The 27,268-nt window shown below is 39.8% G+C and overlaps 1 protein-coding gene across 2 annotated transcripts in view; it reads left to right on the top strand.

Moving 5' to 3' along the window:
* PEX1 (peroxisomal biogenesis factor 1) overlaps positions 1-26,769 on the top strand; it is a 58,964-nt gene extending 32,195 nt beyond the window's left edge. Inside the window, exons 14-24 of one of the 2 annotated variants that reach the window (XM_003357437.4) lie at positions 228-417; positions 846-1,012; positions 2,905-3,039; positions 7,580-7,644; positions 10,448-10,590; positions 10,679-10,782; positions 12,459-12,635; positions 14,732-14,962; positions 16,885-17,079; positions 17,350-17,480; positions 26,441-26,769. In XM_003357437.4, the coding sequence (XP_003357485.3) occupies positions 228-417; positions 846-1,012; positions 2,905-3,039; positions 7,580-7,644; positions 10,448-10,590; positions 10,679-10,782; positions 12,459-12,635; positions 14,732-14,962; positions 16,885-17,079; positions 17,350-17,480; positions 26,441-26,525 (1,623 nt within the window). In that variant the 3' untranslated portion in view covers positions 26,526-26,769. The remainder of the gene's footprint in view (positions 1-227; positions 418-845; positions 1,013-2,904; positions 3,040-7,579; positions 7,645-10,447; positions 10,591-10,678; positions 10,783-12,458; positions 12,636-14,731; positions 14,963-16,884; positions 17,080-17,349; positions 17,481-26,440) is intronic. The other variant, XM_021102380.1, reaches the window with a different exon arrangement.

The raw sequence follows: 27,268 nt of genomic DNA, 5'->3' as shown, positions 1-27,268 counted from the left end.
TATATATCATGAAACCTTCATCACTATTAAGACAGCAAACATTTCCATCCCTCCCAAATGCTTCCCGGTGCCCCTTTGCAATCATCCCTCCCCAACACCATCTGCAGGCAAACACCAGGCTGCTTTCTGTCACTGGAGGTTATGTCAAGCTGATTTTTCTCAAAATACGTGTATAAAAATTTGCATCTAAGTAAAACTAGAAATTTGAATTTTGTATTTTTCTTTAGGAGCAAAGATGTGAAATTCTGCATAATGCCATAAAAAATAAACTGGACTGTGATATGAACAGTTTCACTGATCTTGACCTGAAACGTATAGCTAAAGAGACTGAAGGCTTTGTGGCTAGAGACTTTATAGTGCTTGTGGATCGAGCCATACATTCTCGTCTCTCTAATCAGAGTGTATCTACCAGAGAAGGTGAGTTTTACTATTCAAACCAAAATTTGGACTCTTCTTTCCGTTGTGGAGAAATGTAATTGTAATATGGTAAGAAGCAAATATATTCCATGTTAGTATTTAAATAGCAGCTATTTGAGTAGGAAATTGGCATTTCCAGTTAAGTCGATGGCATTTGTTTTTAACTGAGGTAAGATTTGCTAAGTGAAATCAGTATTTGTCAGAGAAAAACAAATATCCTATGATTTCAGTCATATGTGGAAAATAAATAAAATGCACAAACTAAACATAAACAAATACGTAGACACAGAGAACAGTGTGGTGCTTACCAGAAGGGAAGGGGTCAGGGAGGGTGAAATGGGGGGGGGGGGTCAACTGTATGGCGGCAAGTTTTGAAAATTCACATGCACATATGACTACCAAAAGATGTTTTGTTTATTTTTGAACAGAATTAGTTTTAACAACATTGGACTTCCAAAAGGCTCTCCAAGGATTTGTTCCTGCATCTCTGAGAAATGTCAACCTACATAAACCTAGGGACCTGGGCTGGGATCACATTGGTGGATTACGTGAAGTTCGGCAGATCCTTATGGATACAATCCAGTTACCAGCCAAGGTACTTAAAAAAAAAAAAACCAAGTGCTACTTACTCTGAGAAGGAACCACTGAATCTCTGGTTCTGTTTTTGTGTTGGCTTGCCCAATCTCACTTTGATTCAACAAGTATTTATTGTTACCAAAAAAATGTCCAGCCCTATTTTTGGTATTCTAACAGATTTTTTATTTATTTTTTAAAAACTTTTTTTGGCTTTTTACGGCTGCACCTGCAGCACATGGAGGTTCTCAGGCTAGGGGTCTAATAGGAGTTGTAGCCGCTGGCCTACCCACAGCCACAGCAACTCGGGAGCCGAGCCGCATCTTCAGCCTACACCACAGCTCCCAGCAATGCCAGATCCTTAACTCACTGAGCAAAGCCAGAGACCGAACGTGCGTCGTCATGGATACTAGTCAGGTTGGTTAACTGCTGAGCCACGACGGGAACTTCTCTAACAGATTTTAAAAGTATCTGATATATCCCTTGCCCAAAAAGAAATCTGGGGTAATATTAATAGCAAATATATTTTGATGTGATTTCAAAATTCTTGTGTTTTGCTTGAGTCATTCTGATTATATGAAAGCAAAAGAACTGTCAGCTAGGGCTGAACAGAAACAGGAATAAACTGAGAGGTGGGAGAATCATCTAAGTCCACAGAACTGGATTGAGCCAGATTTCCAGACTCTGGGGGCCAGTCTAGAAAGACAGAGTCAGAAGGCAGCACAGGCCAGGCAGATGGCCAGATAAAGGGGGCAGATATCGATTGCTCTTTAGAAGATCAGCAGTAGAATTTAGGAGGTGGTGTGTTTGAAACAGAAACCGGAGAGATCTTTGCATGAGCTCAGGGACCCATGTAAAGAGATCAGGAAATGGCTAAGGACCTCAGTTACTTGTAACTAGATGGCAAGTCCTGGGAACTGTCTGGTGGGGCCCAGGACGTATTCACTGCAGCCCAGGACTAGGGGTTAAAGCCTATTTGGAAGGACATGGGCGTAGGAAGTACTTGCCAGCAGGATCATGACCACACATGCTGGGCCTGGGTACTAAACATCAGCATCCGGTTACAGGAGTCCATCTGCATAAGTCCTGGCTTAGGGGCCTCTCAGGTTAGATTGGAGGTTGAGATGAGGCTGGAATTCTGTCAGCTGGTTGGACTCCATAGGCATGTACCTAGTGGAGAAAGCCAAGAGGTGGCTGAGAGTAGCCTGCTTGGCTCACCTGGTCAAAAAGTTTTCTGGCTGGAGTTCCCATTGTGCCACAGCAGAAATAAATCTGATTAGTAACTGTGAGGTGGCCTTGCTTAGTAGGTTAAGGATCTGGTGTTGCCATGAGCTGTGGTGTAGGTTGCAGATGCGACTCAGATCCTGCATTGCTGTGGCTATAGTGTAGGCCGGCAGCTGTAGCTCTGATTTGACCCCTAGCCTGGGAACCTCCATGTGCCATGGGTGTGGCCCTAAAAAGCAAAAAAAAAAAAAAAAAAAATTCTTACTGAGAAGCTAGAGTTGATAAAACAGAAGGTAATTTAAAATCAGTCAGTCACAGAATTCCTTTCGTGGCCCAGCACTTAACAAACCCAACTAGCATCCATGAGGACATGGGTTCGATCCCTGGCCTCAATCAGTGGGTTAAGGATCCAGCGTTGCCATGAGCTGTGGTGAAGATCACAGATTTGGCTTGGATCTTGCATTGCTGTGGCTGTGGCATAGGCCTGCAGCTGCAGCTCCAATTGGACCTCTAGCTTGGGAACTTCCATATGCCACAGGAGTGGCTGTAAAAAGCAAAAAAAATAAAAAATAAAAAAATAAAGTGACAGTTGTTACCATAAGAATACTTTTTTCTGTACATTGATCTTTGGCCACTGCTCCGTAACTTGCTTCAGAGTTGAGCTCTTTGTCATATTTTTGTATTTTTCAGTACCCAGAGTTATTTGCAAACTTGCCCATACGACAAAGAACAGGAGTACTACTGTATGGTCCTCCTGGAACGGGAAAAACCTTACTAGCTGGAGTAGTTGCACGAGAGAGTGGAATGAATTTTATTAGTGTTAAGGTATGTTAGGCATTTATCTTTTTCTTCCTTTTTTATTGAGGCAAAATTTACATAACATAATTAACTGTTTTAAAGTGCACAATTCAGGGAGTTCCTGTCGTGGTGCAGCGGAAACAAATCTGACTGGGAACCATAAGGTTGCAGGTTCGATCCCTGGCCTCGCTCAGTGGGTTACTGATCCGGCATTGCTGTGAGCTGTGGTGTAGATCACAGACGCAGCTCGGATCTGACGTTGCTGTGGCTCTGGCGCAAGCCAGCAGCTACAGCTCCGATTAGACCCCTAGCCTGGGAACCTCCATATGCCGAGGGTGCTGCCCTAAAAAGGACAAAAGACAAAATAAATAAAGTGTACAATTCAGTAGCATTTAATACATTCACAGTGCTGTGTAACCACCACCTCTCTCTAGTGTCAAAGCTTTTTCATCCCATTCTTCATCCCCCCCATCCACTCGCAGTCGCTTATCAATCTGCTTTCTATCTCTGTGGATTTGCCTGTTCTAGATATTTCGTATAAAAGGAGTCATGCAGTATGTCACCTTTTGCGTCTGGTTTCTTTCACGTAGCATAATATTTTCAGGGTTCATTCACATTGTAGCAGGTGTCAGTACTTCAGTACTTTTTATGGCTGGGTAGTATTCAGTCTTTTTAAGGGGGTATGGCTGTGTCACAGTTGGTTTGTCCATTCATCATTGGTGGACGTTTGGTTTGTTCCCACTTATTGGGTATTATAAATAATGCTGCTATAAACATTTGTGTACAGATTTCTTTATGAATGTATGTTTTCATTTTTCTTGAATACATATATACCTTGGAGTGTAATTGCTTTGGTCATATGGTAATTCCATGTATAACTTGCTGAGGAACCACCAAACTTTTTTCCCAGTGACTGCACCATTTTACATTCCCGCCAGCAGTGTGTGAGTGAGTATACCTACTTCCTCATTCCTCTCCGGCATCATTTGTTTCCTGATGGTGGGTTCGTCTCATATCTGGAAAACTGGTAGCAGCAGTGATCCATCTATTAGTCAAGCTGTGTGGGAAATTGAATAATGAGGCACCTCTCTTTTGTAGGACTTACTGTGTTCTTGCTTAAGGCAGATCTTTGTGCATTGTAAAATAGAATTATACATAAATATTCAGATAAAAGCTAACTCTACTTGAAAGGGGAGGAAAACCTAGAAGATTAGGAACCAGAGACCACGCTAAGGCAAGAAGCTGGGGTTTTTATGGCTGTTGCTTGTTGGCTCTATTTTCACCCTTGCTGTGTCACACTAAGTCTCAGTTTTTTCAGATTAAGGGTGAGAGCGGTAATTAGACATGTTAGATCATTTAAGGTAACGTTTCACAGTCCACCACTGGTGTGTGGTTAATAGTTTCCGGTCTGAGGTCTTATGTATACCGTTTCAGCATCCCAGCAACATTAACTTAGCAAAGAGTGATTACGTTTCAAGGCAAAGGCATCATCTACCTGCAGATTTGCCCCTGCCATCTGAAAGTAGAGTGTTTCTAGGAAACATTTCCGTAAACTGAAATGGTGTAAAGTGAAGAAGCAAGTAGACACATCTTGCTAATGGCTGAACAGAATAAATCGAGATACAGCACAGATGTTCACAGACACAGTTCAAAACTGTGGTGGCTTGACACTGTGGTACCGAGCATAGTTCCCTGAGGAGGAGCCTGGTGGCACCACTCTCGCTGCTGGGGTGCACGCTGTCTGTATAAACTGCTCCCTCGAGACAAAGACTGAGTGCTCTTTTTGCTTTTCACCTTTTTTTGTAAACAAGAAAATTTTCTTTGGATTTCTTTCACTTGGTGAAAGTTACTAATGTAGGAAAAAGCAAAGTAAAGTGAACTTTTAAAAAGCGAGGGACCTGCATTATACCCATATTCAAAATTGATTCACAATCTGAAAGCCAGTTGAGTAATTTGCATTTGGGTTATGCCTACCCTCTTTTTATCAAGTGTTTTTTTCGTGATCTGTGTTTTTTTCTTTCTTTCTTTCTTTCTTTTCTTTTTTTTTCTTTTTAAGGCCATATCTGTGGCATATGAAAGATCCCAGGCTAGGGGTCAAATTGGAGCTGCAGCTGCCGGCCTACACCACAGCCACAGCAAGAGGGATTCGAGCCACCTCTGTGACCTACACCACAACTCACATCAATGCCGGATCCTTAACCCACTGAGCGGGGCCAGGGATTGAACGCATGTCCTCATAGATACCATTTGGGTTCGTTACCAGTGAGCCACAGCAGAAACTCCCTTGTGATCTGGTTACACGGATACCCTGGCAATGATGGAGAAACGCTGTAACTTTTGAATTTTTCTGTTTTCTTTTTTCCGGATTGTGGAATAACTGTGACCAGGTTCTTCTTTTTTACTTTTCACTAGAATGTAGCTTTACCAATTTATTTTAACGTGTGATTTTCAAGTTTAACACTGGAAAATATTGTGGTATTTTAGATTGCTCCGTTACGGAGGATGTCTTACCTGTCATCAGATCACAGTTGGGATGAGTTGTCAATGCACAGGTTTCAGTAGAGAGCTGATTCTTTGGGGGGTCGGGGTGGATCTTAGGAGGCGTGCATCAAAAACAGACCTTTCACCGACACTGGTGTGTTGCCTTGTTTCTAATATTTTGCCTTGGTTATTTCTTTAGTTCTCGGACTGCATTGAGAAAATCTCATTAAATACTAGTATGTTAATAGATATCTAGATGGCTGAGTATTAGAAATTCTTTGTTTTGGTCACATATCCTGATCAGTATTTGGTCTTTTCGAGGTAATTTTTCTTTTTCTTTTTTTTTTTTGAAACACCCTCTCCTAGTCTGTGGTGTACTGTTACACCCTTAATGGTACTGTGGTAAGTTAAAGATGACCATAAATTCTTTTTTACTCTCCCACTGAGAGTTGGTGTTTTTTTGTTTGTTTGTTTGTTTGTTTTGTCTTTTTTGTGCTATTTCTTGGGCCGCTCCCATGGCATATGGAGGTTCCCAGGCTAGGGGTCGAATCGGAGCTGTAGCCACCGGCCTACACCAGAGCCACAGCAACGCGGGATCCGAGCCCGAGCTGCGTCTGCAGCCTACACTGCAGCTCACGGCAATGCTGGATCGTTAACCCACTGAGCAAGGGCAGGGACCGAACCCGCAACCTCATGGTTCCTAGTCGGATTCGTTAACCACTGCGCCATGACGGGAACTCCTCGAGATAATTTTTCAGTGGAGGTCATTTTAGGACCTATTCAGTTTTTTTAAATATCCCAATTTAAGGAAAGTCTGTCCTTATTACTGATTTTGTTATATGTTGTAAAGTTTGTTTTGAAAGTTTTTTCAGTTGACTTTTTAGGTTTTTCCTAAAAATGAGATATTCTTCAACTCCTGAACAAATAAGTCGGTTTCAATAAATGAAGATGCTGGAGTTCCCATTGTGGCACAGTGGAAATGAATCAAACTAGTATCCATTAGAATGTGGGTTCAATCCCTGGCCTTGATCAGTGGGTTAAGGATCTGGCATTGCAGTGAGCTGTGGTGTAGATCACAAACATGGCTCAGATCCTGTGTTGCTGTGGCTGTGGAGTAGGCTGGCTGCTGTAGCTCCAATTTGACCCCCAGCCTGGGAACCTCCATGTGCCAAGGGTGCAGCGTTAAAAAAAAAAAAAAAAAAAAGCAAAAATAATAATAATAATAATAGAAGATGCTAATCAAAGTACTTTATGTCTTATCACATATCTTTTGGAGTCTCCAAAGATTTGAGATAGATGGGACATTTTCCCCTTTTAAGCCATTCATTACTAAACACATAATCCAGTGCTTATTGGCAGGCACTGTTTTTGGCAATAATAAACAAAACTGCCTTTCAGAGCTTATATCTGCAGTAGAGAGAGACAGTAATTGAATAGACACGGTCGGTGTCTACTCTCCTCTGCAGTAGTGGAGGCACGTGTGGGAAGATGAGGGAGGTGTCAAGGGGCGGAATCCGGCCATAGACGGGGTTTTCAGGCAAGGTCTTTTGGAGGATGTGGCGTTACGTCAGAGATCTAACATGAAGCAACGAGCCATGACAGATGTTCTAGGCAGAGGAAATACCAAGGGAAAAACTTGTGGCATGCTGTTTATTCCAGCTACATTATTTTTATAACTGCATTTCAGAGAAATCCATTTAATTATAAAGATTTTTCCACTATTGCATTTAAATTTAGTTGCGGACCAAAATTATATGTTGTTTTTAGTTTTATCTTTTTTTTTTTTTTTTTTTTGTCTTTTTGCCATTTCTTGCGCCGCTCCTCAGGTATATGGAGGTTCCCAGGCTAGGGGTCAAATCGGAGCTGTCGCCACCAGCCTACACCAGAGCCACAGCAACGCGGGATCCAAGCTGCGTCTGCGACCTACACCACAGCTCACGGCAATGCCAGATCGTTAACCCACTGAGCAAGGGCAGGGATCGAACCCGCAACCTCATGGTTCTTAGTCAGATTCGTTAACCACTGCGCCACGACGGGAACTCCTAGTTTTATCTTAATTCTAATTTAATTTTATTTTATCAAATAGGGGCCAGAGTTACTCAGCAAATATATTGGAGCAAGTGAACAAGCTGTTCGGGATATTTTTATTAGGTTAGTTCCCTATGAATGCTTTTTAAGTAACTGATTCTGTGGTAACTGACTCTGTGGTTATCTATCAGTGCTCTTTAGTCTTATTTTTTGAAAAACTGATGTTTGAAACCTATGATTTGTGGATTAATAAACTAGAGAACAAAAATTCACTGTTTCACCAAATACCACTAAATATAAAATACTCTTGATATTAAGTTTTGGGATTTGGTTCTATTTGTTCTTACATTTTTATTCTATATTTTTATTTACGATAAAAATATTTCTGAAATGTTGAAAGTGGAATCATAAGTGGTTATTCAGAGGAATCTCAAAGTATATGAGGCACATAACTACCGCAATTTATCTCTTATATAAATTAAGATTCTATGTGGCTAACTTAATTAAAATAAAGTATAAGGAGTTCCTGTTGTGGCTCAGCAGATATGAATCTGTTTAGTATCCATGAGGACGCAGGTTTGATCCCTGACCTCGCTCAGTGGGCTAAGGATCCGGCATTGCCATGAGCTGTGGTGTTGGTCACAAACGTGGCTTGGATCTGGCATTACTGCGGCTGTGGCACAGACCAGTGGCTACAGCTTGGATTCGACCCCTAGCCTGGGAACCTCCATATGCTGTGGGGGAGGCCCTAAAAAGACAAAAAGATTAAAAAAAAAAATTGTAGAACTGCAAGGAGAAATTGGCAAATACATCTTCATAATAGAAGATTTTAACACAGTTCTTAGTAATTAGTTATGTTTTTAAAAAATAGTAAAAAATAATAAAAATTTAGAAGATTTGAACAGCATATTCAACAAGGTTGATATAAGGATATTTAAATACGTATTCTTTTCAAGCACACCTGGAGCATTTTTGAAGATTTCCCATATGTCAAGCTATACATAGCAATTGTAGTAAGTTTCAGAGACAATATCATACAGATTTCTGTTATCAGAAAACACAATTAAGTTTAAAAAAATTAAAAAATGGGTAATCACCCCTATACATTTAGATTTTTTAAAAAAACTAAATCTAGGTAAATGAAGAGATCGTAATGGAAAATAATTGGCACTAAGTAATAATGAAAATGCTGCGTATTAAAATTGTAAAATTCTATAAAACTTATTTCAAGGAAAATGTATAGCCTTTAATTTTTAGAAAAGAAAAAAAGACTGAAAGTTAATCACTAGGTATTCATCTCATGAAATTAGGAAAATACAGATATAAATGAAAATAAAAAGGGAATAAGAACAAAAATTAGTAAAATAGAAAATAATTCAGTAAAGTTCACAAACCCTAATATTTTTTGTAAACCTAGTACAACTGCTGTCTAGTACGACTGAGCAAGAAGAAAACAATCATGAATAAATAATATTAGGGATAAGGAGGGGACAAGACTAGAGGTATAAAAAAATGTAGGTGATAATAAGGGAATATTTTGAAATAACATTATAAATTTTATGCCAGTGTATTTAAAACTTTGACAAAATATGTTTGACCAAAATTCAGCAAAGAAGAAAAAAAAATCTGAATAGTCCTGTAGCTGTAGGAAAAAAAATAAGTCACTAAAAATCCTTGAACAGGGAGTTCCTGTTGTGGTTCAGTGGTAATGAACTGACTGGTTGTATCCATGAGGACACAGGTTCAACCACTAGCCTCACCCAGTGGGTTAAGGATCCAGTTTTCCTGTGAGCTGTGGTATATATAGGTCGCAGACACAGCTTGGATCCTGCTTTGCTGTGGCTGTGATGTAGGCCAGCAGCTGGAGCTCCAGTTCAACCACTAGCGTGGGAACTTACATATGCTGCGGGTGCAGCCCTAAAAAAAAAAAAAAAAGAAAAAAAAAAAATTCCTTGCACAAGTCAAACATCAGATCTGGGCGTTCTGGTCGTGGCTCAGTGATTAGCCCGACTAGTATCCATGAGGATGCAGGTTCGATCCCTGGCCTTGCTCAGTGGGTTAAGGATCCAGTGTTGCCATGAGCTGTGTAGGTCACAGATGCGGCTCAGATCCCAAGTTACTGTGGCTGTGGTGTAAGCTGGTAGCTATAGCTCTGATTCTACCCCTAGCCTGGGAACTTCCATATGCCATGGGTGCGGCTCTAAAAAGATAAATAGACCAAAAAAACCCAAAAAACTTTAGACCCAGTTGGTTTTCTGAGAGAGTTTTGCCAGACATTCAAGAAACAGGTAATTCCAGTCTGTTGTTGGCTCCAGATTTATCTTACTTGACATGCATTTAATAAGATATTTTTGGGTTTTTTTCTTCAATCAGCATGACAGGGGTTTTATACTAGGGGTGATTCTTCAGACATCTGGTCCATCCTGTTACCAGAGATGGAACATGTGTTAACTTTCGTTCTAATTAAAACAAGATTAGTTAATAAGTTAATTAAAGTTCAAGTTAGAAAAAAATGTAATAAATATAACTAAGTTTTTTAAAGAGCCCTTACAAAACCTTATGAAAATAATGAGCTTGTTGATTTTAAATGGACAGAAGATAATGAAGAGACACTGCACAAAAGAAGTGCAGATGGCCAATAAGCATATTTTTTAAAGTTTACTTGTAACAAGAATCAAAGAAGCATTTCACTTACTGAATAAGACTGGTTTTTGTTTTAGACTCTGTCCAGGAGGCATGAGTCTCCTCTGACCTAAGATCCAGCTTACTGAAAACAAGGATAATTACATATGCCTTGTCTTCCTTAAGGATTTGTTGGGAAGAATTTACTAAATAGATAAATATATGTATGTATGTGTATATATATGAAATGACTTGGCAAACTCCGAAGCCCTGTGCACATGTGCAATACTGTTTGTTTTCCCAGAGCACAGGCTGCGAAGCCCTGCATTCTTTTCTTTGATGAATTTGAATCCATCGCTCCTCGACGAGGCCATGATAATACAGGGGTCACAGACCGTGTAGTTAACCAGTTGCTGACTCAGTTGGATGGAGTAGAAGGCTTACAGGGTAATAACTGTAAATGGAGAAATATCTTTTTATAACAGATTTTACCAGGATTTAGTAAAGAAGTTTTATTTTGTTCCCCCTTCCCCAGGTGTTTATGTTTTGGCTGCTACCAGTCGCCCTGACTTGATTGACCCTGCCCTGCTGAGGCCTGGCCGACTGGATAAATGCGTCTACTGCCCTCCTCCTGATCAGGTAACAATTTCATATTTTGAGTCCAAAACCCAACAAATACTATGCTCTTTCCTTGTGAACTTTACTTCTGCCGGGTAACAGCCATTGTCCTTAGAAGACCACCTTTAGGCAAAGGCCTTAGTCACTGTTTTCTTACAGCATGAAAAGATTGTAAATTAAACACAGAGACTTACTTTGACCCAGCCATGCCACACCAGTCTGAGAACTTTGTAATTTTTCAGTGTTGGCCACTTGGAAAAAAAGGAGAAGAAACCTAAAGTATTGCAAGTCTATGTTCTCTGTGTTCTTCAGAGATCACACGCCTCATTATCCTGACAAGAGACTAATAAAAGAGTTCCTTTTGTGGCTCAACAGGTTAAGAACCTGACTAGTATCCTTGAGGATTCGGATTCCATCCCTGGCCTCGCTCAGTGGCTTAAGGATCTGACCCATTGCTGTGGCTGTGGTGTAGGCTGGCAGCTGCAGCTCTGATTCAACCCTTGGCCTGGGAACTTCCATGTACTACATGTGCAGCCCTAAGAAAAGAGTAACACATAATCAAGCATAGGACTAGGAAGTGTCTGTGCAGGTTTCACAGAGATATATGACTTTTAACTGTTCCTAGTCCTGTGTTGTTCCAGCTTTTTTTTTTTTTTTTTTTTTTTTTTTTTTAAAGACCACTCCTGCAGCATATGGAAGTTCCCAAGCTCAGGGTCAAATTGGAGCTACAGCTGCAGACCTACACCACAGCCACAGCAACGCAGGATCAGAGCCACAGTAACTCAGGATCAGAGCTGCATCTGCAACCTACACCATAGCTCACGGCAACACCAGATCCTTAACCTACTGAGCGAGGCCAGGGATCGAACCCAAGTCCTTATGGATCCTAGTTGTGTTCATTACTGCTGAGCCACAGTGGGAACTCCCTATTCCAGCTCTTATTCCCAAATTTAGCAACAAATGAATGAGTTAAAGACTAGACAAATGAATAGTCAAAGGTATAAAATATATATCTATAAAAAATTATTTTTTTGGCTGTACCTATGGCATGTAGAAGTTCCTGGGCCAGGGACTGAACCCAAGCTGCAGCAGGGACAGCACCAAATCCTTAACCACTTGGCCATCAGGAAGCTCCTATTTGAATTATTTTAATACTCCTTTTTTTTCTCCAGGGCTGCACCTGCAGCATATGGAAATTCCTGGCCTAGGGGTCAAATTGGAGTGCAGCTGAGGCCTATGCCACAGCCACAGCAACTCCAGATCCGAGCTGCATCTGCAACTACACCACGGCTTATGGCCACGCCAGATTCTTAACCCACCGAGCCAGACACTTAATCCACTGAGTGCATCCTCAAAGAGACTAGTTAGCCTTAACCTGCTGAGCCTTAATTTTCTTTCTGAAGGACTTACTTGGTTCATTTGCCCAAATCTAGAAAATAAGCACTGTCTAAACAAGAATTGATTTGCACTGAATAGTTAAGAATGTTGGTTTTCATTCATTTTCTCTCCTTGTGTTCCTCCTGTTAGAGGAAAAGTTCCAAGGAGGAGAAATGTAGACTGGTGGTATATAGTTCTCAACTTACTTGTAAAGCTTATTAGATATATAAAGTTAATTTGTAAAAAATAAAAATAAAATTCTAGATACACAGTTTAATATTTAGTTTATTCATTAAATGAATTAATTTTTCTCCCTTCAGGTGTCACGTCTTGAAATTTTAAATGTTCTCAGTGCCTCTCTACCTCTGGCAGAGGACGTGGATCTTCAGCACGTGGCATCCCTAACTGACTCCTTCACGGGAGCTGATCTGAAAGCCTTACTTTACAATGCCCAGCTGGAGGCCTTGCATGGAAGGCTGCTGTCCTGTGGACTCCAAGTAAGTTATATGAGGAGATCATTACTGTGGTGTCTTATGCGTGACAGGAGCAGTTCTGTCAAAATTTCATCCTTAAAGAAATCCTAGAAGTTCCCATTGTGGCTCAGTGGTTAATGAACCCAACTAGCATCCATGAGGATGCGGGTTCGATCCCTGGCCTTGCTCAGTGGGTTAAGGATCCAGCATTGCCATGAGCTGTGGTGTAGGCCAGTGGCTGCAGCTCTGATTGGACCCCAGCCTGGGAACCTCCATATGCCCTAAAAAGACAGAAAGACCAAAAAAAAAAAAAAAAAAAAAAAGAAAGGAAAAGAAATCCTATTTTTTAACAACTTTAGTGAAACTGTATAGAAATTTGCCTTCAGTCAAATGTCCCATAGTTGGAATATTGGCTTTGCAGAGAATTTGTAATTATATGAAGAGTTTTGAATGCATTTCTTCAACGTTACCTTACTATTGGCAAAATATGTTGGTGTGTAGAAGAATATTATTTGAGATACACTGAGGTTTTTGATTTGTCTTGTAATTTTTTATTAAATATAGTTGATTTATAACTTCTGATTTTTTTTAAATCATCAAATAAAGTTTTTTGAAGGTCACATTGTCCCAGATCTGGCCAGTAGGAGCCACTTGTGGCTTCTGTGCACTTTTGATTTGTCCTCATCATTCTTTGATCGCTTGCTTACTTCCCTAGTTTAGGTTTATCTTGTATTTTCTCTACTCCAACCCTAAAATTGGCTTTTTCACCAAAGATAATGTTTTTAATTTTTTTTTTTTTGTCTTTTTGTCTTTTTTGTTGTTGTTGTTGTTGTTGTTGCTATTTCTTGGGCCGCTCCCGCGGCATATGGAGGTTCCCAGGCTAGGGGTCGAATCGGAGCTGTAGCCACCGGCCTACGCCAGGGCCACAGCAACGCGGGATCCGAGCCGCGTCTGCAACCTACACCACAGCTCACGGCAACGCCGGATCCTTAACCCACTGAGCAAGGGCAGGGACCGAACCCGCAACCTCATGGTTCCTAGTCGGATTCGTTAACCACTGCGCCACGACGGGAACTCCCTGTTTTTAATTTTTTTAGCAAATAATTTGAACTCTGCTACGCTGTGGACTTTACCATATATTTTCTAGGAAGGCTTTTCCTATATACTTGTCTTCCCTACATTTTGTTGGAGATTCTTACAGGGACTAAATTCAGATTCTAAGGTGTTTTTTGTTTGTTTGTTTGTTTTGCTCTTTAGGGCCACACCCAAAGCATATAGAGGTTCCCAGGCTAGGGGTCTAATCTACAGCTGCCGACCTACACCACAGCCACAGCAACAACAGATCTAAGCCAGGTCTGCAGCCTACACCACAGCTCATGGCAACGCCTGATGCTTGACCCACTGAGTGAAGCCACGGATGGAACCCACAACCTAGGATTCGTTTCTGCTGTGCTACGATGAGAACTCCTGGATTTTTCTTTTTTCCCCTCTCACTAACAGAAAAGGTGTTGGTAAAGGACTCTGTAATGTTGAATCAACCATGTTATAGAGTATTTTATCATTTGACTAGAAAAATATGAATTCAGTGAGACATGAAGAGAACATCCAGGAGTTCCCATCGTGGCTTAGTGGTTAACGAATCTGACTAGGAACCATGAAGTTGCAGGTTTGATCCCTGGCCCTGCTCAGTAGGTTAAGAATCTGGCGTTGCCGTGAGCTGTGGTGTAGGTCGCAGACTCAGCTTGGATCCTGCATTGCTGTGGCTCTGGGGAAGGCCGGTAGGTGTAGTTCCAATTCGACCTCTAGCCTGGGAACCTCCATATGCCATGGATGCGGCCCTGGAAAAAGACGAAAATAACATCTAGATGTCTGAGTCCTAGCTTGGTTGGTTTGGGGGAAGATGGAATATGTAGATAATTTTCCAGCCATTTACTTCTTTCTTATTTTAATAGTTAAAATTTTATGATGTGCCTCAGAAGCATTAGAGGACCAATAGGAGCTTTTGTGGAAAATGCCTCATTTCCTTGTACTGGTCTATTAGAATGCTGTCTGTGTGGCTTGTGTCTTGAGTTGTGTATTACTTAGAGCTTTACTAATGGTTGTCCTTTTGTGCATTTTAGGATGGAGGGTCCAGCTCTGATAGTGACCTGAGTCTGTCTTCAATGGTTTTTCTTAACCACAGCAGTGGCTCTGATGATTCAGCTGGAGATGGAGAATATGGCTTAGACCAGTCCCTTGTTTCTCTAGAGATGTCAGAGGTGCTTCCAGATGAATCAAAAATCAATATGTACCGGCTCTACTTTGGAAGCTCCTACGAATCAGAACTTGGGAACGGGACCTCTTCAGATTTGGTACCAATTACAGTTCTGAAATAGAAAGCTGTATGCTGGTGTAATTTATACCTTAGCCCCACATATTCTTTCTGGTCAGTTGGTTCTTCAGTAAAATAGTTTTTTCTTACGTTAATTAGTCATTTTTCATTACTTGTAGAGACAGAGCCAGCAGTGAGGGGAGCTTTATAGCCTGTGGTTGTGATCTACCCTTTGGTTTCTTGCCAGTTTTTCTCCCTTCGTTAGTGGTTTTTAATACATCTTAATAGCAGATCTATTTAATAGCAGATCTATTTTATATTAAACTTAAATTCTGTTATTGTACAACAATTGAGGATAATGAGAAATCTGGTATAATAATGTCAAAAATTCTGACAACAAAATGTTATACTTTACACTAGCTGTATTACCAGGAGATCAGTACAGTGAAAAAATGAGTAATAGTAGTAATGTTTCAACAAGGAAACTGTCTAGAATAAATTTGGGCAATACCATTGTTTGTCTAAATTAAAACAGCATTCGGCATATCTAAAAAATTTGACAGTGGTTCACTATTGCTTTATTGGTAAACATAATAACATTTTTACATATTTAGGGGTTTGTTCGTTTTTGTCTTTTGTCTTTTTAGGGCCACACCCACGGTATATGGAAGTTCCCAGGCTAGGGCTCTAATTGGAGCTACAGCTACTGGCCTACACCACAGCCTATGGAAACCCCAGATCCTTAACCCACTGAGCGAGGCCAGGGATCGAACCCACAACCTCATGGTTCCTAGTCAGATTCGTTTCAGCTGAGCCATGATGGGAACTCCTAAGGGTTTTTTTCGGTAAATTTCCTTTATTAATTTGGGTTTTAAAAAATATATAAAAGTGGGAGTTCCCATTGTGGCTAAGGGGGTTAAGGATCCGGCTAGTATCCATGCAGCCTTGTTCAGTGGGCTGAAGGATCTGGCATTGCTGTGGCTATAGCATAAGCCAGCAGCTGTGGCTCCAACTGGCCCTAAAAAAGAAAAAAAAAAAAAAAAAAAAAGTAACTCATTTTAAGAATAGAAAGCTGTTTTAATTCTAGTCTTTGTTTTCTGTGGTCTTCTATTAACTTATACTAAGGTTCTAGGATATGTCTACATTTAACTACTGAAAACAAACATGAAGACTTTAGTAGTAGATTTTTTTTTTTTTTTTGTCTTCTTAGGGCCGCACCCGCAGCATAAGGAGGTTCCTAGGCTTGGGGTCAAATCCAAGCTGTAGCCGCTGGCCTACACCACAGCCACAGCAACGCCAGATCTGAGCCGTGTCTGCGATCTACAACCCAGCCCACGGCAACGCTGGATCGTGAACCCACTGAGCAAGGCCAGGGCTCGAACCCACAACCTCATGGCTCCTAGTCAGATTGGTTGCCACTGCGCCACTTCGGGAACTCCTAATAGATTTAGTAACAGCATTAAAAAAAAAACCTTGTTTGATGGCACTTTTCACTCTGTAGTACTTCAACAACATAGGTATAGATGAACTTTTATAGAATATGAACATTTAAACTCTCTTAATTTCAGTTAATTAAAAGGTAAGTTTAGGAGTTCCCGTCATGGCTCAGTGGTTAACGAACCCAACTATTATCCAGGAGGACACAGGTTTGATCCCTGGCCTCCATCAGCAGGTTAAGGATCTGGTGTTGCCTTGAGCTGTGGTGTAGGTCAGATCCTATGTTGCTGTGGCTGTGGTGTAGGCCAGCAGCTACTGCTCTGATTTGATCCCTATCCTGGGAAACTGCGTATGCCAAAGACAAAAAAAAAAAAAAAGTAAGTTTCCCCATGTTAAGTTTTTAGTGCTTAAAGCTTTTAATTTTATCTTTGCTAAATATATAATTTTTTTCTCCCTTGCACTTTTTTCCCTCTTCATCTCTCCCTTTTTTCCTTCCTTCTCCTATTATTATACTTAACCATGCAGAGCTCGCAATGCCTGTCAGCACCAAGCTCCATAACTCAGGATTTTCCTGGAGCTCCTGGGAAGGATCAGTTTTCACGACCTCCAATGTTCAGAACAGCTTCACAAGAGGGTTATCAAGAACTCACACAGGAACAAAGAGATCAACTGAGGGCGGATATCAGTATTATCAAAAGCAGATACCGGAACCAAATTGGAGTATGGCATTTTCTTCTTCATTATCATTGTAAAAATTTTGTTTTTCTTTTTTTTAATTTATAAATGGGCTATATTTATAAACAAGGGACTGAAACATATTGATGAGTCAAATGGCTATGTGCTAATAATTTTTGGTTATATGCTAACAATTTTTAGTCATCTTAGGAGAAAGGGAATGTAGTCTCCAAATAAAACTGACAAAAAAATAACACTTGGACTCCCTTTTTCATCATATACCTAAGTTAACTTTTTGTCATTTTTTAACTTAAGGAGGATGATGCCCTTAACCAACCAGGACCAATCAGAACCAGTCTGGCTATTAGTCAGTCACATTTAATGACTGCACTCAGTCACACAAGGCCATCCATCAGTGAGGATGACTGGAAGAACTTCGCTGAGCTGTAAGTAGCAGATTCTGATTCAGAAGTATGGATATTATGATAGGTCACAGTTATTCAAACTTTTAAAAGTTCTTTTTAAAATCACAAATAGTATTTCGAATATTTAAAAGCCAGTTCAGGAACTCCCATTGTCTCAGCAGTAGTGAACCCAACTAGTATCCGTAACATTGCGTGTTTGATCTCTGGCCTTGCTCAGTGGGTTAAGGGTCCTGCGTTGCCATGAGCTGTGGTGTCTCTTGGATCCCACGTTGCTGTGGTTGTGGTATAGGCCAACAGCTGCAACTCTCATTTAACCCCTAGCCTGGGAACCTCCTATGCCATGGGTGCGGCCCTGAAAAGCAAAAAAAAAAAAAAAAAAAAAAGCCAATTCAAAACATTTGCTTATTAGCCATGCATTTAACACCCCAAACCTTTAGGAATGTAGAAGTTAAAAATGAATTTTCATTGTAAATAATTCAAATATGATCAAATGGATTGATTATTGAACTCGTTTAATTTTAAAAGCTTCAAAGGAAAAAAGGAAAATCAAAAGCCCCAAATGATTCCAATATATAGTTTTCAAACTATATATTGAAAAATATACTTGTTTTCATTTTCAAAATAATTTATATCAATCTCAAGAACATTTAAATACACTCACACTTATTTACTTGTGAACCATGTTCAATACACATTTGAATGTACACACTTCTTGCAGTTGTCTCTGTAGCAACTTTGGAATCTGAGACCCAAAGACTGGGGGACCATACTAGGTCAATGAATCAACTTAATTCAATAAATATATTCCTTGGTAGTGTACAGCACAGTGACTGCAGTGAACAGTACTGTAGTGTATGTGTGCAAGCTGCTAAGAGAGTAGATCTTAAAAGTTCTTTCCACAAGGAAAAAACCTAACAACTGTGAGGGATGTTGAATGATATCTAATGATATCTGTGGTAATCCTTTCACAATATATACATAGATCAAATCATTATGTTGTACACCAAAAGCTATACAACAAAAGCTAACACAATGTTATATGTCAATTCTATCTGAATTTTAAAAAGTGAAAAATGGGAAAAAAAAGTATTCCTGGTGAACTCTTGGTTGAATTTTGCTCTGTGTTGCAGTTTGCACATGTGTGCACACTGAAAGCATAGAAAAAATTTCCCTTCCCATCCAGTAATAATTAAATTGACATAAGATACATGTACAGGAGAAGTAATTTTGTACATTCAGGATCCCCATAGGCAGTTAAGCATTGATGCTTCTTACTGCCTTGAGCTAAGGACTGAGCTAGGGGCCTGGAGGAGGGCACTTCACAGGAAAATGGGAAGGACAGGTGTTTGCCCTGTCATGCAGGTAAGTCTTTCAAGATAAACTTTTCTCTGCTAGTGGTGCAGGCTCTGTATCTAAATTCCATAAGGCAGTTAAGGGAGAGGTAAAAAGCTTTTCCTGTCTGCTGGGTCTTGATGCCCTTCAGCTCAAAATAATCCACCTGCCACATGGCACAGTTAAGGTTACAAACTAGAAAAATTCAGGATCCAGTCTAATTTAAAGGTAGAAAACTGAACCTCAAAGATAAATTCATTGCAGCTGCAGCTCAGATTCAGTCCCTGGCCCCAGAACTTCCTTGTGCATGGGAGCCAGTAAAAAAAAAAAAAGACCCATTAACAGCACTAGAATCTTACATCCATAAAGGTGTATTATTGAAACATCATTTCTGTCTCCACAATGACCCCCATTTCTAACGAAGACAATCACAATAAGATTAAATTGTTTTCACATTAAGTCTAGTTTAAGTAAACGTGGCCTGATTATTTACATAAATTCAGCAAAAATAGTTATTGACCATATAGGCTCTTTTAAATCTGCTTTGCTGGAAATGCTCATAAAGATTTTTTTTTTTTTTTTTTTTTTTTGTCTTTTTGCCGTTTCTTGGGCCGCTCCTGCGGCATATGGAGGTTCCCAGGCTAGGGGTCTAATTGGAGCTGTAGCCACCGGCCTATGCCAGAGCCACAGCAGCGCAGGATCTGAGCCGCGTCTGTGACCTACACCACAGCTCACGGCAACGCTCGGATCCTTAACCCACTGAGCAAGGCCAGGGATTGAACCCGCAACCTCATGGTTCCTAGTCGGATTCGTTAACCACTGTGCCACAACAGGAACTCCTCATAAGGAATTTTAGATTGACCTTTTAAAAGCCTCTTGAGGCTAGGAAGCCAAGGACTCACTCACCATCAGATTTCACTTGCAATAGCTATCTACTCTTGATCCTTGAACAACGTGGACTTAAACTGCGTGGGTCTCCATACATCTGGATTTTTCAGTATCACATACTACACAATCTATGGCTGGCTGAATCTGTGTGTGCAGAACTGTGGATACGGAGGGCTGACTACAAAAGTTATAGGCAGATTTTTGACTGTGTGTTGAGGGGTAGAGGGGCAGAGTGTTGGTGTCCCTAGCCCCTGTGTTGTTGAAGGGTCAGCTGTATTTGGGTTCATTGCTGTCTCCTAGAGATCCCCTGAAGTTCCTGTACCTGCCAGGAAATGACCTTCCTTACTCACCTGGTAAGGTTACTGGGAACTCTGTAACCAAGGTACAAGGCTGGTTTTCCAAGGAGCTTAATTAGCTCCATAAAATCAACCTTAATTTCTTAAAACTATTCTTTTCCCAGTCTATGCACGTTCCTAAATATGACATCCAGTCAAAGCCTTGGTAATATAACCAGTGTTTCCAATTGTGTTCTGTTACAAGGAGAAAGGATTCTTACTGGACTTATGGGAATAACAGTGTAGCCATAAAAATCAAGAGTACTCACTAAGAGTTTCTGAATTCTGGAGGGATCAGATAGGAAAAAAAAAAGTTTCATCTTCATTCACAAAGGATTTATCACCAAATTACTGATAGCTTAAGAGAAAAGAAAAAAGGTTTCCCTGAATCTGGAAAAACAAAACATAAAAAGAACAGTGTTTCAAACAAATTCCTAAAACTTACAGTCATCCTCAGTAGTTCTTTCAGTCCCATGTAACTAGTCTTTTTTGCTCTTTTGTTAGCAGTTTTATGAAGCCAGTTGGGGTCTGGAAATTCACCTAGTTCAATGGTATGACCTGAAAGTTATCAGAAACCTATTGTTGTTCGAGTCCTTTCCATGAGGCTTGTTGAAGATGAAGCACTTTTGTAGGAACTCTTTCACAGTAACTATAAATGACAAAAGACTTTAAACATGGCTATGGTTCACGATCTGACAAAAGTTCATTACAATGCAGTTGATGAGGAAATTTGGTTATTTCCGTGACACAACATTTTAAGTGATAATTGAACCTGTGCCACTCCAGCTGCTCCAGTGACAATGCTGGATCTTTAACCTGCAGGTTTTAAAACACTTTGTCCTATAGTATCATGGGTCACTGTTAAACCGTACTTAAATTATTTATTTAACCAAAGTGACAAAGACTTTGCAGGCAAGTCCGAATGTAGTTTAAAAAAAAAAAAAAAAAAAAAAAAACCTTAGAGAAAGCTGTTTTCCTAAGTATTCAGGCATGAAGCATAGGAAATCATTTTGATAAAACTCAAAATCTTTAAGATTACTTAAAAGGTAGAGAAGGGTCTTTCACCGTCTTTTTTTTTTTTTTTTTTTTTTCCTTTTTAGGGCCACACCTATGGCATATGTGAAGTTCCCAGGCTAGGGGTCAAAGTCAAATTGGAGCTACAGCTGCCGGCCTACGAACGCCACTGCAACGCAGGATCCAAGTGGTATTTGCAGCCTACACCACAGCGCACGGCAATGCCAGATCCTTGATCCACTGAGCGAGGCCAGGGATGGAACCCACATCCTCATGGATACTATCAGATTCGTTTCTGCTGCACCACGAAAAGAAGTCCATCTTTTCCTTTTTTAAAAAAAATTTTGGGGAGTTCCCGTCATGGAGCAGTGGTTAACAAATCCGACTAGGAACCATAAAGTTGCGGGTTCGATCCCTGCCCTTGCTCAGTGGGTTAACGATCCGGCGTTGCCTTGAGCTGTGGTGTAGGTTACAGACACGGCTCTGATCCCGCGTTGCTGTGGCTCTGGCATAGGCTGGGGGCTACAGCTCCGATTCAACCCCTAGTCTGGGAATCTCCATATGCCTCGGGAGTGGCTCCAGAAAAGGCAAAAAGATAAAAACAAAAACAAACAAAAATTTTTGGCCATGCCGGAAGCATGGGGAAGTTGCTGATCCAGGAATCAAACCCACACCAACGCAGCAACCCCAGCTGCTGCGTGACAGTGCCGTGTACTTAACCTGCTGTGCCACAATAGGACTCCTTCATGGTCTTATCAATAGCAGACCAATAATCCCGTAAAATTTTGTCCTTAAGCAGAAAAAAATAAATTTTAGTTTTAGTTAAATAAGCTCTAAAATCAGCTTAACACTTTTATACTCTTAAATTCATTCCATTTTAACCAGCTCGACTACACAAAGTAAAAGTCTCTCCAATTTTCTATGTCCATTTAATTTGTCCTTTATTCTTTCCCATTCAGAAACAATCAGAATAGAGTTACATACAGTTGTTTCCTTTGTTATTTCTCATAGTTCTAGTTTACATATACTAGAATTCTTAACTCTTAAAAACTTTCATTTCTAGTGGTAAAATACACTTCAACACTTCAACACTTAATTAATACCAAATATTTTTAGTTTCTGTATAATTAGCCAAAAGTAAATAAGCCTATATTCAGTAATGTTTCAGTATTTTATCTTTAGAAATGACCTAGGTATCTAATGAATTTTTATCATTTACCAAACTCTAAGGGTATAAGTTAGTAAATAAGTTTTGGAAACTACTTTATCATAAAACTTAATTATTATTGAGAATTTCACTTAAAAATGAGTTAAGAAAAAAAAAGTTAAGGAGTTCTCTGGCAGCCTAGCAATAAGGATTTGATGTTGTCACTGCTGTGGCTTGGTTTCAATTCCTGGGCCCAGAATTTCCACATACCATGGGTGCAGCCCCCACCACCCCCACCCCCACCCCACAAAAAAGAAAAGCTTAAAACAATTAAATTTAATTACTTATGAAAAGTTCATAAGACATTAAAACAGCCATCGTGGCAAATTCTGTAACAGTTACAAAATACTTAAACAAGTTTTATTTACTAAAGATTATCCCAGATCACAGACTTGTGAAGCATTTGGATTAGTTTCTGTTATGTTTCTGAGAGTTTAGAAATACTGATTTTGTGGAGTTACCGTCATGGCTCAGTGGTTAACGAATCGGACCATGAACCATGAGGCTGCAGGTTCGATCCCTGGCCTTGCTCAGTGGGTTAAGGATCTGGCGTTGCCTCGAGCTGTGGTGTGGGTTGCAGACACGGCTTGGATCTGGTGTTGCTGTGGCTGTGGCTACAGCTCTGATTAGACCCCTAACCTGGGGACCTCCATATGCCTCAGGAGTGGCCCTAGAAAAGGCAAAAAGACAAAAAAAAAAGAAAGAAATATTGAATTTGTTAAGCGCTTTTTTCTGTAAATCAGTTACAATAGATCATTCTTACAAATTAACTTGGGCAATATTCATCCTTGCATAGCAAAATATCACAAATACATAACATATATCCATAGACATAGACTCTGTAGCTTCCACTCCAAAATTGTAGCCATTTATAAAACAGTCCATATCTTGAAAACCATCTTCTCCCCAGCCCCCTCCCCTTTTTTTTCCCCCCAGTCTCAGGTGATTTGTAGGTGGTGTTTTAGTTATCTCCTGGGATGTTTGCATTTCAAAGACATGATAAGATTTACATCTTCAAGGGAAAGAGAAGGAATGCAAGTTCTTTCTTGGGAGTTTGTTTTGAAATTTAGTTGGTTTACAGTAGCTTCAGGTATACAAGAGTGATTCCATATTTATCAATTATATACTATATACCATTTAAACTTATTACAAAGTAATGGGTATTATTTCCCTGTCCTATACAGTATATCCTTCTTCTCTGTTTTATACATAGTCGTTTGTACCTCTTAATCCCCAACCCCTGTCTTGCTCCTCCCTCCTTCCCTCTCCCCTTTGGTAACCACTAGTTTGTTCTCTATATCTGTGAGTTATTTTGTTTTGTACATTCATTTGTTTTTGTTTTTAAGTGATCACAGTATTTGTCTTTGACTTATTTCACTTAGCGTACTATTTTCTAGGTCCATCCACATTGCTGCAAACGGCAGTATTTCATTCTTGTTTATGTCTGAGTAATAGTCTTATTTATACATACGGAATCTTCTTAAGCCAGTGGTTTGTTGATGGACACTTAGGTTGCTTCCTTATCTTGGCAGTGATAAATAATGCTGTTTTGACCATTAGGATGCATATACCTTTTTGCATTAGTGTTTGTTTTCTTTGATATATACACCAGGAATGCAAATGCTAGATCATGTGGTAGTTCTGTTTTTATTTTTTATTTTTTTTTGAGGGGCCTCCACACCGTTTTCTATAGTGACTACACAAATATTCATTTACACCAACAGTGGAGGAGGGCTCCCTTTTCTCTGCATCCTCACCAACACTTGTTATTTGTGTTCCTTCTGATAGCCATTCTGACAGGGGTGAGATGATCTCTTATTGTGGCTTTGCTTTGTATTTCTCTGGTAATACATGATGTTGAACATCTTTTCATGTGCCTGTTGGCCATCTGTGTGTCTGTGGAAAAATGTCTAAAAAATGGACAGAGGATTTAAATAATCAGGTTGTTTTTGATATTAAGTTATATGAGCTGTTTATTTTGGATATTAACCTCTTATCAGGCATACCATTTACAAGTATTTTCTTCTATTCAGTAGGTTGTCCTTTTTTGTTCTTTTCCTTCTAGGAGTTTTGAGATATTGGTAATATTTATATTTTGATAGTTCTCTATCATCAGAAGTATACGGTAATTTTAGTATTTAAAATTTCTCAACAATTCTTTTCTAACATTCTGGTCTTTTACAATATCTGCAAGCATTTTGAGATGAATAGGTGAACTTTGGAATTGTTTCTATAGCCACATTTCTGGTTTTGAAGAGAGACTGATTTGTAAAATAAGGACAGTCACTTTGAATTCCTCAGAGAACTGGCTGCTCACAAGGGCCTGGCCCATTCCTCTAACTACATGAAGATTTTCAGTTATGATGGAAATCAAGAGATCCTATGTTCTGAAGCTTCAGGGTTTAATGCACTATGTCTTTTAAAAATTTGTATGAACCTTTCAAACACCTTCAAATGTTTTCCTTTTTTCTGAATATGTAATGTAACCATGGATTAGTTCACCTTAGGGGAAAAAGTCTCTCCGTTGCTTCTATGAGCCCCTCGACATTGCTTCCATGAGCCCCTGAACATGGCCCTATAGCTGATCCATTTCCTGATTATTATTATTTACTACGACAGCCTGGGATAAATTCTGGTCATCTATTTCCCTCTTTGGGGGGAGGCCTCCAGGGGCCACCTGGCTTGTCTGGTGGCTGACGCTGTACTCACAGGTGGGCAGAATATCCTTTAGCAGCCAATCACGTTCCCTGTGAGTGAAGTTATAGATTATTTCTAACATCTCTTTCAATTTGATAGGATGTTCTTAAAATGGAGGTCAGAGGGCTTTATGACTTACTAGACTGGCTGCTGTCCCTGCATCGTGAATTCTTTGTCATGGAGGTCCAGGGTACATCCATAAAGGATGTTGCATAGGAAGGCCCCAAGCTGGCAGAGCCTGACTGCAGAGCCCTGGGAAGTAGGAGCAGTTGCAAGAGGCAGCCATGCCACCCTTACTACCCATCCTGCGTGATTCTGCTAAATTCACCCAGAGATCAGCCAGAGTGTTCTCTATAAATCGTATAGGGAAAATGAAGTTAAAACAGGCAGACAGAGCTGTATTTTGAGATGGGGGATTAAAATTGGATGTGGACTTATAGTTTTTGTTTCAAGTGTAATGTCTGTGCATTTTGTTAAAGGCATCCCTAAGGTTGGTTTTTTTGTTGGTGGTGGTGGTGGTGTTTTGTCTTTTTAGAGCCATACCACGACATGTGTAAGTTCCCAGGGAAGGGGTCGCATCAGAGCTGCAGCCACTGCCCTATACCACAGCAACACATGATCTGAGCCGCACCTGCGACCTACACCACAGCTCATGGCAACACCAGGTCGCTTATCCCACTGAGAGAGGCCAGAGATCAAACCCACATCCTCATGGACACTAGTTGGGTTCATTACTGCTAATCCATGATGAAAACTCCTGCATCTACTCTTAATTATTTCACTGGGATAGAGGTAAAATAGTTGCATCACAGTGTACTCACATTTTTCATTGCTTTTGACATCTATTGCCAAATTGCCTTCCAGAAATACTGTACAATGTATATTGCAGCAGCAATATAATTATGATAGTGCCAGCCTCACCATAGCCTAACATTAAACATTGCAGCATTTCTCTAAACTTGGACATTTTTGTTTTCTTTTTAGTGTTGCACCCATGGCATGTGGAGGTTCCCAGGCAGGGGTCGAATCAGAGCTATAGCTGCTGGCCTATGCCACGGCCACAGCAACGTGGGATCCCAGCCACATCTGCATCCTACACCATAGCTTATGGCCATGCCAGATCCTTAACCCACTGAGCGAGGAGGCCAGGGATCAAACCTGCAACCTCATGGATGCTAGTTAGATTCGTTAACCACTGAGCCACGACGGGAACTCCCTAAACTTGGCCAATTTGATTAGAGAATATTTAAAATTTTCCAATTCTTAAAATAGGTCATTTTTTTATATTAATCATTGCCATTTTATTTTTTAACTTCTCTCTTCATCCCCTTTGTTCCTTTTTCTTTTGAAGTATTGAAAATTTTTAGCAATTTGTAAGAACTTTAATTTCTGTTACAAATATTTTTTCTCGTTTCCCTTTTGTAAAATTGTTTGCAAACAATCCATTGTTCTTTGTTTTGTAATTTTAGCATTTACATGTATTAAATATTGTCTCACTTTTTTTTAAGGTATGAAAATTTTCAAAATCCAAAGAAGAGAAAAAATCAAAGTGGAACAGTGTTCCGACCTGGACAGAAAGTAACTCTAGCATAAAATATACTTCTGATTTTTTTTTTTTTTTTTTTTTTTTGTGGTGGTACTTTGTCCCTGTGTTTTAATGGTGAAAGTGATCTCTATAAATTTCTTTTTAATTTAATTCGTTAATCTATAAAATCAGATTGATCATAACGATCAGGATTATTTGATATTCGTTAATCTATAAAATCAGATTGATTATAATGATCAGGATTATTTGATATTAATACTTGAGAATAAATTGGGATTATTTATAACAGATTCTGTATTGTTATTTCCTATATTCTTAAGTCCTTACTGAAATATTTTCCAAATGGAATAACTTTATTCTCCTTTGAAGAAAGAAACAATGGTATTAAGTACATTTCCTAGAACTTGCTGACAGTTGCATATTCAACATCTTTCTTGCATTTGACAAGTTTTATGCTTAGCAACTAACTTCTTGTCTGTTTTAGAAATAAATACCCAGTTATTTGCAGATCCAGTGATCTGTTCTTTTATCTATAACTGTGGAATTTTTAAATAAACTTAATTGTTCTTTCAACCAGAAATGAGATCACATCCCTCTAAGATGCTACATCCAGCTGCAAGGCCAGGGTCCTGAATGATGTCCATGCCTCCCCAGCTCCAAGGTGACTCTGTCTGGATACACTCTACTCTACAAACTAAACTGTAAAGTCAGCCACCATCAATACAAACTGTGGCAAGGGGAGAGGAGAAAGTTAAATAAAACATGCAAATAAATACATGAGGCAGCAAAG

Source organism: Sus scrofa, chromosome 9, assembly GCF_000003025.6.
Source record: "Sus scrofa isolate TJ Tabasco breed Duroc chromosome 9, Sscrofa11.1, whole genome shotgun sequence".
Classification (NCBI taxonomy): Eukaryota; Metazoa; Chordata; class Mammalia; order Artiodactyla; family Suidae; genus Sus; species Sus scrofa.
The sequence above is the reverse complement of the archived record's forward strand: the minus strand, read 5'-3'. Positions and strand labels throughout refer to the sequence as shown.